The 16,060-nt window shown below is 43.1% G+C and overlaps 1 protein-coding gene across 1 annotated transcript in view; it reads right to left on the reverse strand.

Annotated features, from left to right (window-relative positions):
• The window catches only part of akap6 (A kinase (PRKA) anchor protein 6), a gene marked incomplete at both ends in the record, with an annotated part of 204,851 nt that overhangs the window by 13,034 nt on the left and 175,757 nt on the right, over positions 1–16,060 (reverse strand). Inside the window, 4 exons of the mRNA XM_083998470.1 lie at positions 1,059–2,072; positions 3,415–3,693; positions 10,770–10,922; positions 11,089–11,172. Of these exons, the coding sequence (XP_083854596.1) occupies positions 1,059–2,072; positions 3,415–3,693; positions 10,770–10,922; positions 11,089–11,172 (1,530 nt within the window). The remainder of the gene's footprint in view (positions 1–1,058; positions 2,073–3,414; positions 3,694–10,769; positions 10,923–11,088; positions 11,173–16,060) is intronic.

The raw sequence follows: 16,060 nt of genomic DNA on the forward strand, positions 1-16,060 counted from the left end.
CTTCCTGTTTCAAAGTAAAAGCACAAATTCTATCGTCATGGTTTTCTGTATGTAAAGGGAAACGGGTGTTTTATTTTGTGACCGGAAGTGCGTTGGTCAAAACGGCTAGCTTGAGTAGCGCCGAATTCGTCCCAACAAAATAGTAAACAGCTGGTATTTAGACAAATTAACGACACACTGCTGATCTAAACGGCTACTTTCTCACCTAAAATGTTTGAAATGTTGATAAAGTGATATATTTACAGAGTTTAGAGCTAAAATGAAATCAGCTTCTGACTGCTGATTTCAGCTCGGGTAGGAGGCAGGCTAACACTACCCATACACTTCCAGCGTTTGAGCTAAGCTAATTAGCGGTGCGCCAGCTCTGCCCGTATCTCCCTGGTTACTGCACGCACAGTCGAAAGGATGGTGTCTATCTGCTGGTCATGGACTCAGGAGTGAGGCAAGACACGGAAAAAAAAATGTTGGCGTATCCTTTTAACACTTATTTATGTTCAAAAGGAGTGGGAAGAAGCCAAAGCTTCTTAAATCCCACCCCTTCACCCTATGTTAATTCAATATATTGTAATGAGTTATAAAAAAAACAGCAATATCATGCAATAATATATAAATAATACACTGCAAAAACTCAAAGTCTATCTAAGAATATTTGTCTTGTTTCTTGTCAAAATGTCTCATTTCTAGTCAAAACTAATCTCTTTCCACTTGAAATAAGACTCATCACCTAAAAAGTAACTTGTTTTTAGATCATTTTTACTTGTTTCAAACACATTTTCACTTGAAATAAGTAGAAAAATCTGCCAGTGAAAGCAAGTTTTTTGTGCTTGTAATAAGAAAGAAAAACTTGCTCCACTATCAGATTATTCTACTTATTTCAAGTGAAAATCAGCTTGAAAGAAGTAAAAAGTGACTAAAAACAAGCTACTTTTTAATGTGATGAGTCTTATTTTAAGTATAATGAGATTTGTTTTGACTAGAAATGACATTTTGACTAAAAATAAGACAAATATTCTTGATAAGATATTTGATTTTTTGCAGTGTATGTATATATAACTAACCCTCACCGCCAGCGGACTCTGGATGTTCTCCAGGCGCTTCAGGAGGTCCAGCGTTCTCCTGCTCAGCTCCCCGGATGTTGGCTCTCCTCCTCCTTCTTCCTCCTCCTCCTCCTCCTCCTCCTTCTTCTTCCTCATCATCTTCTTCCCGTCTTCGTCTCCTCCCACCTCCCTAAGGCTCGCCATGCTGCCGCCACCAGCTTCGGCCTCGGTGGCGGCGGTGCTGCTGCAGCGTCCGGCGGCGGCGGCGGTGGCCAGGCAGCTCTCCAGCGAGGCGCTGCGCTGCAGAGAGAGAGAGTCTCTGGAGGGGAAGAGCTCCACGCCGAGCGCCAGCAGAGACTCCAGCGAGGAGGTCTGGGAGGAGGAGGAGGCGCGGCGGCTCAGAGGGGGCGGGGTCTCCAGAGCTTTGAACTCTGTAACGTCACAGCGGGAGAGGAGGAGGGGGCGGGGCTTGGACGAGGCCTCGAAGTCGGAGTCGGAGTCGGCCGGCGTCAGGATTCCTCGGCCGTTGATCAGGATCTCCACCGCCTCGCCTCCTCCTCCTCTCCGGTGCCTCCTCCTCTTCTCCTCCTCCCTAGTGCTCCTCCTCCATCCCTTCTCCTCCGTCTTGACTCTGTGATTGTACTTGTTGCTTCCGTCCTTCTTCCTCCTCTTCTCCTCCTCCTCCTCCTCTTCGTCTTCCTCTTCCTCTCCCTGGTTTTCAGAGTTGGTCGTCGTGTCGCTGACGATCCCGCTCTCGCACTCGGACCGCCGCTGGCTGTTCTCCGACCGGCCGCTCCCTCTGCCGCCTTCTCTCTCGCTCTCCTCGCTGATCCTGTCTCCTCCTCCTCCTCCTCCTCCTCCTCCTCCTCTGGATGTCAGAAGGTCGGGGAGCGACTCGATGGAGGAGAAGGAGGAGTCTTTGCTCAGGCTCTTCAGCAGGAGTTGCTTCTGCTGCTTCTGTTTCCCCAGTTTGGTTTTTTTGTGCAGAGCGGCGGGAAACGGCGAGAAGAGCTCCACGTGGTGCAGACTGTACACCTGAAGGAATTAATTAATTAATTTAAAACAGGGACAGTGCACAAAAAACATTAATCTTGTAGAACAAGAAGAGATGCTTTGAGCCAGGTTATAGCAACAATTGACCTATGGCTAAGCCACGCCCCCAAACACGATGAGCCAATCACAGTGCGCATAGCTAGCCCATACACTCCATAGACTGTAAAAAGAATGGACGTAGCGTCTGTGACGTCACCCATTGGTTTGGAGGAGTCTGTTTTGTGCCGCTACTACGGGGGTTTGAACCGCGCCATGTTGGATTCTACTTGCCATATTTGGAGCGGTGCGGCCGTTGGCCGGCCGAGGGCCCGCCCACTGGCCTCGTAGCAGCGGTCGCCGGACCTGTCACTCAACGGTTCTGCTCCCTAATTGGCCAGAACTTTATACCTAATAATAGTAAAACAGTAGAGTTTAAAAAAAATTCACCCCCCTCAGAGTGTGTGCGGGGGTAGAAACTATCGATTGAGACCAAAAAAATAAAATACAACCAGGCTGTAAATATGTTTTTTTAAGCTGTAAAATCGGCTATTTTAACATGGGGCTTAATTGGAGTTGCTCCCTTCTGGAGCCAGCCCCCAGCGACAGCCGAGGGGATTGCAGCTTTTTGAATGCGGAAGTGAGCTTCACTTCTCAGACCGACAACTGCCCCCTTGATACACTCGGACATTCTCTGCTTCCACATCCATTGAAATGCATTGCAGTTAGTCAGTTTTCATTCGTTTTTATATGTTTTTTCTTGACATTTTAAGTTTAAAATGGTCAAACGGTGTTCATGGGGCACATGCAACTCAGACACTAGGTATCCTGAGAGGCCACAGGGGGGATTTTTTTACCTTTTCCCAAGCCACATCTCAACCGAGAGAAGTGTCTGCTCTGGATAAAGTTATGCAGTAGACCACAACACCAACTAAACGTGGATAAACTTAACAAGGATATCTACATCTGTTCTAAGTTCAGTCAACAACGTATTTGAGGCAACATATTGTCAGAGATGTTTAGATGTTAGCCAGTATCACAACTAAGCATAAAGCCCACTAGCTTAATGCTAACGTATAATGTAAAACTCCATAGACAGGCTAACAGAAATTAGCCCGTCGCTATTGGCGTTTCGCGGCAACCGACAGCCATAGCAGTAAAGCTAAGTGAAGTTTTGGTGACTTCCAGATGATATTTAATCTTTCTATCTCGTGTGAAATGTCTCCTACTGTGACAGCTGTTGCCATAGCAACTGTCACCGAATGTTGACTGTTTGTCCGAGAGAGTGGAGGGGGCGGGGCTTAGCCAGAGGTCAATTGCTCATTTCCGCCTGTACAGTAGTAGCTACCTGGTAGACGTTGTTGTTGTTGCTGCTGCTGCTGCTGCTCGTCATCCTCGGCTGGTTCCCTTCTGCGTCCGAAGGCAGATCCCCCGGTTCAGACGGGAGGTCGTGCAGCGTGAGGTCTGGTTCCCGCGGCTCCTCGGCCTCGGTGATGGTCATGTCCGTCTCGTCCCACTCCCACGAGTCGTCCGGCGCCGGAGCCACGGGAGCCACGGGGCCGAGCGGCGGCACCGGGCTGATCTGACGGAGATCCACCAGACCTGGTTCCAGAAAGTTCCCAGGAACCTGAAGAGAAGGAAAAGAAAACGTCACACAGGAAGTCAGGAATAAGTCAAGTGTTTCAGCTCAAAAGGGATAACTAGTTCAATATTTTGGCAAATTGGCCCATTGCCATAATCCCTATAGTCACAGCAGTAGGTTTGTTACCTTTAATTATCGGTGCAAGCTGTTTTTAGAACGGCGGAGCAGAGCCGTGAGCTGCTCAGAGCTACGCTACGGAGGCTCATTATGGGATTTCTTAATTGGTTTCCCTCATCAAACTCATCAAATACACAATCCAACAACTCCACAACGCTCTGGTGGACAAGTTGTGAGCTGCACATTCACCACGCTATGAGATAATAACACAACGTTACCACACAGAGTTGTTTTAGAGGGAAATACAGAGACTGCTTGATGAAAAACTGTCCCTGAAGACAACGCGCATCAGCGGTTTTGCATGAATTTCCCTCTAAAACAACTCTGTGTGGTAACGTTGTGTTATTATCTCATAGCGTGGTGAATGTGCAGGTCACAACTTGTCCACCAGAGCGTTGTGGAGTTGTTGGATTGTGTATTTGATGAGTTTGATGTGGGAAACCAAGAAATCCCATGAGCCTCCGTAGCGTAGCTCTGAGCAGCTCACGGCTCTGCTCCGCCGTTCTAAAAACAGCTTGCACCGACAATTAAAGGTAACGAACCTACTGCTATGACTATAGGGATTATGGCAATGGGCCAATTTGCCAAAATGTTGAACTATCCCTTTAAACGTCACGTGGTGGAGTCGATGAGTTACTGTTCATTATTCACCAATTGGACATGAAGAGAATTAATTAAACAGGGAAAAAAACACATTAATAAACTCACAACTTAACTGCTTCAGATTAAACCCTCTGTGTGTGTGTGTGTGTGTGTGTGTGTGTGTGTGTGTGTGTGTGTGTGTGTGTGTGTGTGTGTGTGTGTGTGTGTGTGTGTCAGTCACTCTGGTAATTATTGAATCCTAAATCAATCAAAAAATTCCTCGAAGCAAGTGTCACTTCCTTCAAACTGTCTAATTAAGTCTTGTCGAACACTAATTTCTAGAGGAAACAGAGTTAATGACTTCAGATCTTTAAACTTTTTTCTGCAGAAACCCTCCAACGAGGCCGGTTCACTTCTTATAAGTGAGTTGTTGTTGCTTTATTTTATCATTTAAAGGGTAGCAAACATTTTATTTTGAAGGAGAAACAGCTATGTTATGTTGTTGTTGTGTGTTTTTCGGCATCAAACTCTTGTGTCATGAATCCCGTGTCCTCCCTCCGAGCGCTGATAGAACACGTCCTGTGATCGTTTAAAGAAAATAAATATATAAATAAATGAATAAAATAAAATAAAAAGGAGTAAAAAAATCAGACCACCCCAAAGCAATTGCTCATAAATCTCAACACAAATTATTCCGCTCTGGAACAAAGCGATGAATTATTCAAAAACGACTTCTGAGAGTAAAAAAAAAAAAAAAAAAAGAGCACGGAGCTGAAAACCCCAAAGTAAATACGTAATCAAAATCCTTCAGAAAGCTCGGCTGTCTAAAAATATGCTTAGACACAGGAATTCTTCCCCTTCCACAGACATAATTATACAAATTGCTCCGCGTCTCATTAACAAGAGAGGGGGGTAATTCGTATTAGCCATTCATAGCCTATTAATCTAATAAACTAGTTGGCTCTGTGTGTGTGTGTATGTGTGTGTGTGTGAGTGGATATGGGTCTGTGTAATGAATTTCTATTAGATTTGTGTTTATTCCCCTTGTGCTGATAAGGGAGATGGGGGTAATGACTGAACTGGGGTTTTTTATTTTTTTATTTTTTGCCGCTGCAGAAGCGTTGAAAAACACACTGAGCGCTGAGAGAGAGGAGAGAGGCTATCAATCAGCCTAATCCAATCAAATCCAGTATTTGATGACCCACGAAAAACCTTGGAAATTATTTTATATCTTGTAATTTGTCTCGTTTCTGGGATTCAGTAACAGTCGAGCAGATGAATTGTGGGTAATTTTTTGGTCCGCCGGGGTCAAAGACGACACAGGAAATGAACATGTGAAATGCTGCAGCGCCAGTCAGGACAGTGGTGGTTTCCCTCCTCCTCCTCCTCCTCCTCCTCCTCCTCCTCCTCCTCCTCCTCCTCCAGATGTTCCCGATGCGTGCTGCGTTCACAGACCCACGGTTTGTGTAGGATTTAGTGGCCTTGGAGGAATCTGAACAAAGACCGATCTGAATTTATATCGTTGCTTTGTTTACACATCTGCAGCTGAAGCATCCAGACGAAATGACGCTCGCCGGGTTTAAAAAAAAAAAGAGGAAAAGACAAAAGAAAAACTGATACCGAGGCGATAAAAACCTCTGGTCTGTCTCCAGATGTGCAGATCAGAACACAATGAACTATTTATATTTAATTAAAGTGTTCAGTCCAGGTTTAACTTCCTGTTAGCGAGAGGTTTAAGCTCCTCCTCCTCCTTGTTACATACACAGACATTAGAGAGATTGATTGATATTGATATTTAATGATCTTCACTTGTTTTATTTTAATGATTCATTATTTTATCTCATTTTGCATTCATGTTTTTAACATTTTTCATTTGACGTCGATGCTGGAAATGCTTTCTTTACTGTAAAGGAGGATTATAATAATCATAATTATGATTATTATATAATATAATAATCATAATTATGATTATTATAATTTGTTCTCATGTTGATAACACCAGGCGTCAGTGGTTGAAACACTGAAGTTTTAACATTACTCTATGATAATACCAGTATCACACTGCAAAAACTCATTATCTTACCAAGAATATTTGTCTTATTTCTAGTCAAAATGTCTTATTTCTAGTCAAAACAAATCTCATTATACTTAAAATAAGACTCATCACATTAACTAGTTAAGTAGTAATTAAAAGTGGCTTGTTTTTAGACACTTTTTACTTCTTTCAAGCATATTTTCACTTGAAATAAGTCGAAAATTTTGCTTTTCTACTTATTTCAAGTGAAAATTTGTTTGAAACAAATGAAAATGATCTCAAAACAAGTTCATTTTTAGGTGATGAGTCTTATTTTAAGTGGAGAGAGATTAGTTTTGACTAGAAATTAGACATTTTGACTAGAAATAAGACAAATATTCTTGGAAAGACGTTCCAAGTTTTTGCAGTACATCAGAAACACGGTGACGTGCATGAACGCAGCAGCAGCAGCAGCAGCAGCAGCAGCAGCAGCAGCAGCAGCAGCAGCAGCAGCAGCAGCAGCAGCAGCAGCAGCAGCAGCAGCTTGCTCTGGTTTCCCTCTGAAACTACATTGTTTTAAATGATTTTAGATGTTTTTTATGCGTCGGAGAGTGGAACTTTTATCATAAATTTCATTAAACTGTCGTCTGACCCTGAATATACAGTAATGACAATAAAGTCACAGCTCCTGAAACAGTTTGATCTACTACGCTGAGACTCTGAGACTCTTCACATGAACTTTATCAGAGTCTGGTGTTTACAGCAGCTCCTGCATTGTGTGTGTGTTTCTGTGTGTTTCTATGTGTGTGTGTGACCTGTGTTGCAGTGTTTTTTTGGAGCTGGAAAATGGAAACTTTTTTTTTTTTTTTCCCATTAGCTGTGGTTTGACTGCTCCCATTTGTTAGCATAGCATGTGAAGGCCCAAGGAGAGCGCAGCTATCTGGCAGCATCTGGGTGATTATTCATGTGGCTGAGCTCCTCGTGGAGCCGAAGCTGCTGCTGCTCGAGTCTCTGCTGCTTCCTACCAATGCTGCTGCTGCTCCTCTGGTTGTCATAGCGCTGAGGGAGCAGCAGCATCACAGCCGCCACCGCTGCTCTGATTCAAAATGAATAGAAGCGCACAGATAAATCACGGCTCCATGCAGACATGCTGCTGCTGCTGCTGCTGCTGCTGCTGCTGCTGCTGCTGCTGCTGCTGCTGCTGCTGCTGCTGCTGCTGCTTTGAATGTAATTGCAAACGGTGAATGAAAAGCTCCATATGTTGCTCATAACTCCTCTCTAAAATATATTTCATAATCATGAGGGAAAGTGTTCTAAAATATAATTTCCATACATTACAATTGTCCGACTTACAGGTATCTATCTATCTATCTATCTATCTGCTGTGTGAAACCTCAACACAACACAACAGACACACACAGCACCCTGCAGCTTTAATCTAGACTCATTTACATGGAATCAGACGTTAAACAGCATCCGACGACGCCTCGGATACAGAATCACATGTCACACGTCAGATTCCTCCAGTCAAACTTACGTCTACTGTATATTATGGTCTGTATTAAATGATACATGAGTTAAATCAGCAGTCGGTATAAGTGCAGTATCCATGCGACACACAGTGAAATGATCTGCATTTTGTAAAGTTAGTTAAAGGGATTTCAACATTTTTTAGCAAATAGGCCCATTGCCATAATCCCTATAGTCATAGCAGTAGGTTCGTTACCTTTAATTGTCGGTGCAAGCTGTTTTTAGAACGGCGGAGCAGAGCCGTGAGCTGCTCAGAGCTACGCTACGGAGGCTCATTATGGGATTTCTTAATTGGTTTCCCTCATCAAACTCATCAAATACACAATCCAACAACTCCACAACGCTCTGGTGGACAAGTTGTGAGCTGCACATTCACCACGCTATGAGATAATAACACAACGTTACCACACAGAGTTGTTTTAGAGGGAAATTCAGAGACTGCTTGATGAAAAACTGTCCCTGAAGGCAACGTGCATCAGCGGTTTTGCATGAATTTCCCTCTAAAACAACTCTGTCATTGTTCTTCTGAGCTTTTTTACTGTTTTAGTTGATCAATCAATGAATCTATTGATTAATTGATTTTAGTGTGAAACATTGTCAGTGAGTAAAACTCTGCATTTTATATATAGAAAGATTTAAACAGGGATGATCTCATCAGATCAGAACTAGTAACTAATCACTACACACACACACACAGGGGGAGGAGAGAAAGAGAGAGAGCAGGAGAGGACGATCGTTTTATCACTCAGCACAAGTGTTTTTTATAAACCACCCAGATATATTCTCTCTCTCTCTCTCTCTCTCTCCTTTCCTCTCCTCCCCCTCTCTCTTTATTCCTCTCCCATCTCCAGTAGAAGTGAAATTACTCTCCAGCCAGGCAGCGAGGTCAGAGTGTCTGGCCCCGGTTATTTGTCTTCTCTCCTCCACTACAATGTGTGTGTGTGTGTATGTGTGTGTGTGTGTATATTTGTGTGGAGTTGGAGCGAGGGATGAGGAGAGAGAGAGAGTTCCTCCTGCTAAAGTAGAGATACTTTGCTAAATTCATGAATGAGACACCAGAAACACACAACAACAACAAAACACTGAGTTTGGCGACGTCATGAAGGAGCAAAGGATCATGGGAGTTTCCGTTCCACATTTAAAAAGCTCTCAGTGGAGTTTCATGTTGGTTTTTAACTTTTATTTCTCTTCAAATTAAAACTTTATTTAGGAGTTCAACAGAGACGAGTTAGGATTCTTTGTAAATTACAGCGTTAAAGCAGAAGTGAGTGATATATTTGTGTTAATATAAGTCTTAAATAGTTATATCTTCCGACAGCAATCACTTACATAGAGTGTTTGGACTGAAACACGGGTCTGTCAGTCACTCTGCTCTGCTCTGAGCCGAAGAGAAAACATTTATCGTATCCTACAGTTTTTATCCAATGAGGAGAGAGAACGGCATGCAGGGCTGTGTGTGCAGCCAAGGGATGCGCCGTGAATGTGGTGACGTAGGGACGAGGACTGTTATGGTGCGTTCAAGGAAACTCGTTTTTTTCCGACCTGTGAAGTCGTACCAGTTCGATCTGGTACATAGACTGTACAAAAAGACGTACTGGTACGAGTTCACGGGTCAGAAGTTACGAGTGGCCGTTATAGTGACTTTCACCGGTAAAAAAGGTCGGAAAAACACGAGTGGGTTGCCTGGAACGCTACAAAGTCGTAAGTTGTGACTTGAAGCTGTAATTTATGATTTCAAAAGCCTGCCTGGAACGCAGCATTAGCGAAAACGACCGGATCACTCACTTCTGCTTTAACTCAGATCTAAAACCTACATATTAAAATTAACTTTCCTCTCACATTGTGTCAAAGGGATAGTTCAACATTTTGGCAAATTGGCCCATCGCTATAGTCTTAGCAGTAGGTTCGTTACCTTTAATTGTATAGTACATTCTATATAACGTTACCACACAGAGTTGTTTTAGAGGGAAATTCATGCAAAACCGCTGATGCGCGTTGCCTTCAGGGACAGTTTTCCAGCAAGCAGTCTCTGAATTTCCCTCTAAAACAGCTCTGTGTAGTAACGTTGTGTTATTATCTCATAGCGTGGTGAATGTGCAGGTCACAACTTGTCCACCAGAGCGTTGTGGAGTTGTTGGATTGTGTATTTGATGAGTTTGATGAGGGAAACCAATTAAGAAATCCCATGAGCCTCCGTAGCGTAGCTCTGAGCAGCTCACGGCTCTGCTCCACCGTTCTAAAAATAGCTTGCACCGACAATTAAAGGTAACGAACCTACTGCTATGACTATAGGGATTATGGCAATGGGGCCAATTTGCCAAAATGTTGAACTATCCCTTTAAAACACCATCCGAGAAGGGAAAAGTTTCCTTTCTAATGGAGATCAACAGCAGTTTCTTTCATCCTCTGCTCTCTGCTGCTCAGGTTTCTGTGTTGAGGTGTTTTTAGGGGAAGTTAAATCTGCTCATGATGGAAATTGACTTTACATAAAAAAATAAAAAAGAGAGAAAGTGAGTTTGTGTTTTGTTCCAGAGTTGATGCTTATTTGAGAAAACATTGTGACACCGTCTCAGGTTGTAAAAGATTGTTCCACGGCTAAAAAAACACAAAAAACAAAACTAAACACACACACACACACACACACACACACTCACTCACTCTCAACACGGCGGCTTCAATTACGGCACCATCTGTCTTTCACGGCGGATTTTAGCATCAAATCAAACTCTGACATGCTCAGTGAGTGTAACAGTGCGTCAGCTGATTGCCTGCAGCGCCGAGTGACGGATGCAAAGCGTAAATGTCAGCCGGCTCTAACCTGCTGCTCTCCCAGCTCTCTCTTCAGTCGGTTCTGCCACTGCAGCGCCTGCATCACGATCGCCTCCCACCTCCTCTCCAGGTTGATTGACAGCAGCTGCAGGGCCTCCCGGTGCTGCTCCGCCTCTGGGCCCACCTCCGCCATGGGGCCCGACTGTCCCAGAGGTGGAGAGAGAGGGTTTTAGTACAAGTATATTTATATAAAGGTGATTATCATATTAATCTTCATTTCGGAGAGCGATCGATCATCCGCCTCTGGTCTCTGTGAGGTTGTGTCGTCGGTGATGATGATGAAGCAAGGGTGCGTTTGTTTTACTCACCTGACTTTGCTGCAGCAGCTTCTGGCAGAGTTTGAGGACGGAGGCGACTCCTCGACGTCGAGCTCGGACCTCCGAACACAGAGACTGAGAGAGAGAAAGAGATAGGGACAAGGTCAGCTCTCAAACAGAAACAGAACAGAAGTTAAACTCTACTTGAGTTTGTGGTTTTGTCTTATTTCATCTCAGCTGACGATCAATTTTCATTTCATTTATTAGTTTATTTCATAGGGACAGTGCACCACTAATCAACAGAGTTAAAAGAAAAACTGTAAGTGGGCCAGAGTTAGCCAACAAGGCTAGTTTTCGTCCGTTGTCCCTGGCCAGATGTTAAAGGCAACCTAAAAGCCAAAAAAAGGGGCAACAATTAAGTACTTTCAAAACACAACTTACATAACAATCTACCTAGTAAAAGCTCATAATAACAAGTAAAACAGGTAAGAAGTCTGACATACAATAAAGACACTTTCATGATACCGTTGGTACAAGAAGTTTGGAGGACGTTGGATTTTTGGGGATTTTGAACATGATGTCACATCAGTCCTAATTCTGACGCCCTATCCACATGAAAACTTTTTTTTCATATATATATACACAGAGTTTTTACTGTTAAAGGTACATTGTGTAGGAATTCCTCCCATCTAGTGTTGCGGTTGTATATCGCAAGCAATTCAATCGTATTTTTCATGCTGCATTCACCTGAAATTGGGCAGACAGCAGACGGACGACAGCCACTGCACGTAACGGCATAAACAAGCCTCTATGTAAACAAGTGGCAAAACAATACACATGACAATATGTTGTCATGGCGATGTGGTATGGTTTTACCGTCTTTCTCTGGACTTCTGTGACTAAAATGACATCTGGTTTGTTAGCGACGGCCGTCTGCCCGACTGCAGGTGAATGCAGCATCAGTGTAACGCTCCATTCCTCCTCACTGCGTTATAAAAACATGGCGACACCACATGGCAGCCAGCACCGAGCTTACCCGCTCCATGGAGATATGAATGATATGAACGGCTCATTCATTACTGATTGATGAAAAACAGACTTTTGAATGAAATAATCGATTTTCTTGAATAGAGAACAGGAGAAGTTACACAATGTCCCTTTAACTTGATTCACTGTTTTGTTGAATGTGTGTTTAAATCTTCTGGATAAAGTGTTGTCAGTCTATTAATCTGCGGTTAAACTACGACCCGAACAACTGTAAAAACACACCAGAACAAACAACAAAGTGTTTTTATTTATTAAATTCCGGTCATTCAGCTTCAGGTTTATTAGCATAAAGTCAAATTCAGCTCACAGAGCCTTCATCAGCAGTAACGGTGCATAAAATAAATGACAACAGCCAATATTCCCTCTCTGCCTCCGTCTCTGCCTTTCGTCTAATAAATGCAAAAAAAAAAAAAAAAAAAAAAAAAGAGAAAGAAAAAGAGGAAAACAACAGAAACACACGGATTGGCAGCGCCTATTATAAATCACTATATGCTGATGAGTTTCCACACGCAAAGGTCAGCCAGTGTGTGTGTGTTTGCATGTTTGAATGTTTACATATGCATGCATGTGCACAAGAGTGGGTGTGTGAGTGTGTGCAAACATATGCATGTATTTCTATCTGTGTGTGTGTGAGTGTGTGTGTGTGTGGTTGCCACGGTGAATAGAGGGGACAGCCTTACTCCTCTGCAGCAGCGACCAAACACGTCCAAGCCCCAAACTGTTTATGCTAATCCCGGCTGCTCGCTGAAAAGCACTTCCTTTACATTTTCTTTACATTTTTCCAATAAATATTAAACACTATTACAATGAAATGGGATTCTCTCTCTCTCTCTCTCTCTCTCTCTCTCTCTCTCTCTCTCTCTCTCTCACACACACACACACACACACACACACACACACTCTTCCTCTTCCTCACACACACTCAACTCTTCTCCTCCTGTCTTTCATCTCCTCCTTCTCGCTCTCTTCAGTTTAGCATATTTGTGGCTCGCCTTGTTGTCTAAACAGGAGATGGGGATGCAGAATACAGCAGACAGGATCAAGAGGACAAGCCCGGTGTGTGTGTGTGTGTGAGTAGGTGTGTGTGAGTAGGTGTGTGTGTGTAGGTGTGTGTGTGTGTGGCTGCAGATAAATTTATTCCAAACAGGAGGTGTGTATTACATTGAAGGAGGAGGCTCTAAACAACAACCAAATGACTGAGTGATTCTCTCTCTCTGCAGCAGACGGCTGGAGGAAGCACAGGAAGATGAATTTAACTAGATTGAAGCTGCAACAATAATTCAGCGTGTTAAGAGTCGAAAGGGACGACGGTCGTAACTCTGCACACAGTCTGGGTCAACAACACACACACGCAGACACACACACACACACACAGTCTAACATACTGACGGAGAAGAGAAAACGCTTCCACTCGTCTGTTTCAGTAGAAGACGAGGGAGTTTCCTCACGTCGTCGATCAGAAGTCTGATGTTTGAAGTTTATTTCCCTGCAGCTACGTTTCATTCACGTCGTCCGGTGCTAAAACACACAGCAGATCTGTGTTTGAATGAAACACAGAGTTAAAGCTGCAGCTGATTCATCTGTTAATTCATTTATTATAATAGTTCTACTGGTTCGAGAAGTAATCGACCAATCACAGCTTCATGGGTGGGTCATGTCACAGTCTTCTTCTTTATGCCAAAAAAATGGCAAAACAAAAATAAGTGTTGATGAAATTGATTTATCTCGATAAAGATAACAATTTCAATGCATTAAAAGCTATCGCTACATTGCTAACATTAGCATTAGCAATAGATAACTTGAAACATTTTGAGTTCAGGATCAAATTTTATTCCTTTTCTCACCCAACAGCTGTTTCCAGAGGTGGAAATACACACATTTCAACAAATGTTGTGCTTCTTTTCTTTTACCGATGTTAGCATGCTAAAAGCTAGCCATGGTCCAGCGCAAAACCACTATTTTCCGATACCGAGTCACTGCAGCTCTACATAGAGGCCGTATCATCACTTCTAAACGCAATGATTGGCTGAAGCTCTTGTGAGGCGACAACCACCACCTGCTCCCTGCAAGGAAACCTACAAATATCCAACTGGGTGATGTAAACAGGAAGTTTAATGTGACAAAACCCAAACGAAACCTCCACCACACTGCAAAAACTCAATATCTTACCAAGAATATTTGTCTTATTTTTAGTCAAAATGTCATTTCTAGTCAAAACAAACCTCATTATACTTAAAATAAGACTCACCACATTAAAAAGCAGCTTGTTTTTGACACTTTTTACTTCTTTCAAGCATGTTTTCACTTGAAATAAGTAGAAGAATCTGATAGTGGAGCAAGTTTTTCTTCCTTATTACAAGCACTGGCAGATTTTTCTACTTATTTGAAGTGAAATTTTGTTTGAAACAAGTGAGAATGATCTAAAGACAAGTTAAGTTTTAGGTGATGCGTCTTATTTTAAGTGGAAAGAGATTCGTTTTGACTAGAAATGAGACATTTTGACAAGAAATAAGACAAATATTCTTGCAAAGATTTGGAGTTTTTGCAGTGTAGTATTAACAAGGACTCTCAATGAGGCAGTGGTGGTTCAGTCTGGTCGTTACACTCATTAATGAACCGTGTAGCGGTGAGTATGGAAACATGTTTCTGTCATTGTATCTCACACACAAACAAACTGATGACACAACAACTCTTCGCGCTTCAGTTTCACGTCGCTCCACGATCCAGGTTCTTAAATATCCAGATGTTTAATGAGGGAGAACATGTGTTTTTTTCTCCCAACTTGATTGGTTCTAATGTATGTAATGAAAACATTTTAACAGACTAATCTGATCAACATCGGCTTCGTCGCTGTCATCAGAGTCCTGATCGAAGTTCGGTCGGCCCCAGACAGCAAAAAGTCTTTTCTCTCAGAGTTTATTTTTAGCCGGAGAAGAGAAACAGAGAATCCTAAGTCTCTATTGTTTCTGCACTGCTGGTTTTTATGCACTGATCCCTCTTTCTTTCCCTCCTCTCTCTCCTGCTCTCTCTATGGCCGGTCGAGCCTGGCTGGGCCCATATTGACTCAGAGGGCTCTACAGACACAGTCGGACAAATATTTGCTAAAAAGCTTTTCCTTCCAAAATACATGGAAAGCCGTGGAGTGGCTGCAAAGAAAAGAAAGAAAGAAAGAAAGAAAGGGAAAAAAAGAGACGGCGAATGCAGAGGGAGGGATGAGACGGACAGAAAAGCCAAAAAACAAAAGTGTGAGATAGGTCGGCAGAGAGGAACAGGAGAGGAACCGGGAACAGAGGGGGAGGAGGAGGAGGAGGAGGAGGAGGAGGAGAGGTGGAAGATTAAAGTGAAACAGTGGAATACCACAGAGGAAAGAGACAAGGGAGAGAGACAGGAAATGAAAAAGATCAAAAGGAGAAACTGTGATATCAGATAAGACTCGATCGTGATTCCTAAAAACGTTTAACGCTGCAAAAAACGTTTTAAAAGGTTGAATCTGGTTTGTTTTGTTTCTTTTTTTGCAGATGATGAACAGCTGCTACTTTGTTTTCATCCTCCGACAGCAGCTGGAGTCGACTCGACACCTTCACGTCTGAGGAGAAGCTGCTCACTGCTGGGCTGGGATGGAATAGGAATCAATCCAGCTTCCACAAAACGATGCATCGCCGCTGCGTTTTACTTCTGGTCTGATTCATGTTCACACCGAAACATTAAATCATACAACTGAGAGAGAAAACTCACTGATTGGTTCAGTTTGGTTGATGTCATTCTGCATCAACAGGCTTTATTGATTTAGGTCAGGAAATCACATCAACCACGGTATTCTGCTTGCTGACCAGGTATTTTACAGCTTCATGTCTCTTAAAGCCCCTGTACAGACTTTTCATTTAGTGTTGATTTTGGCGGCCCCTGCGGACGAAAGAGGCAGAATGAAGACTGCATTTCCCACTGTCATGAAGACGTTTGTCTGGCCGGCGCGTGT

Source organism: Trachurus trachurus (assembly GCF_905171665.1).
Source record: "Trachurus trachurus genome assembly, chromosome: 22".
Taxonomy (NCBI): Eukaryota; Metazoa; Chordata; class Actinopteri; order Carangiformes; family Carangidae; genus Trachurus; species Trachurus trachurus.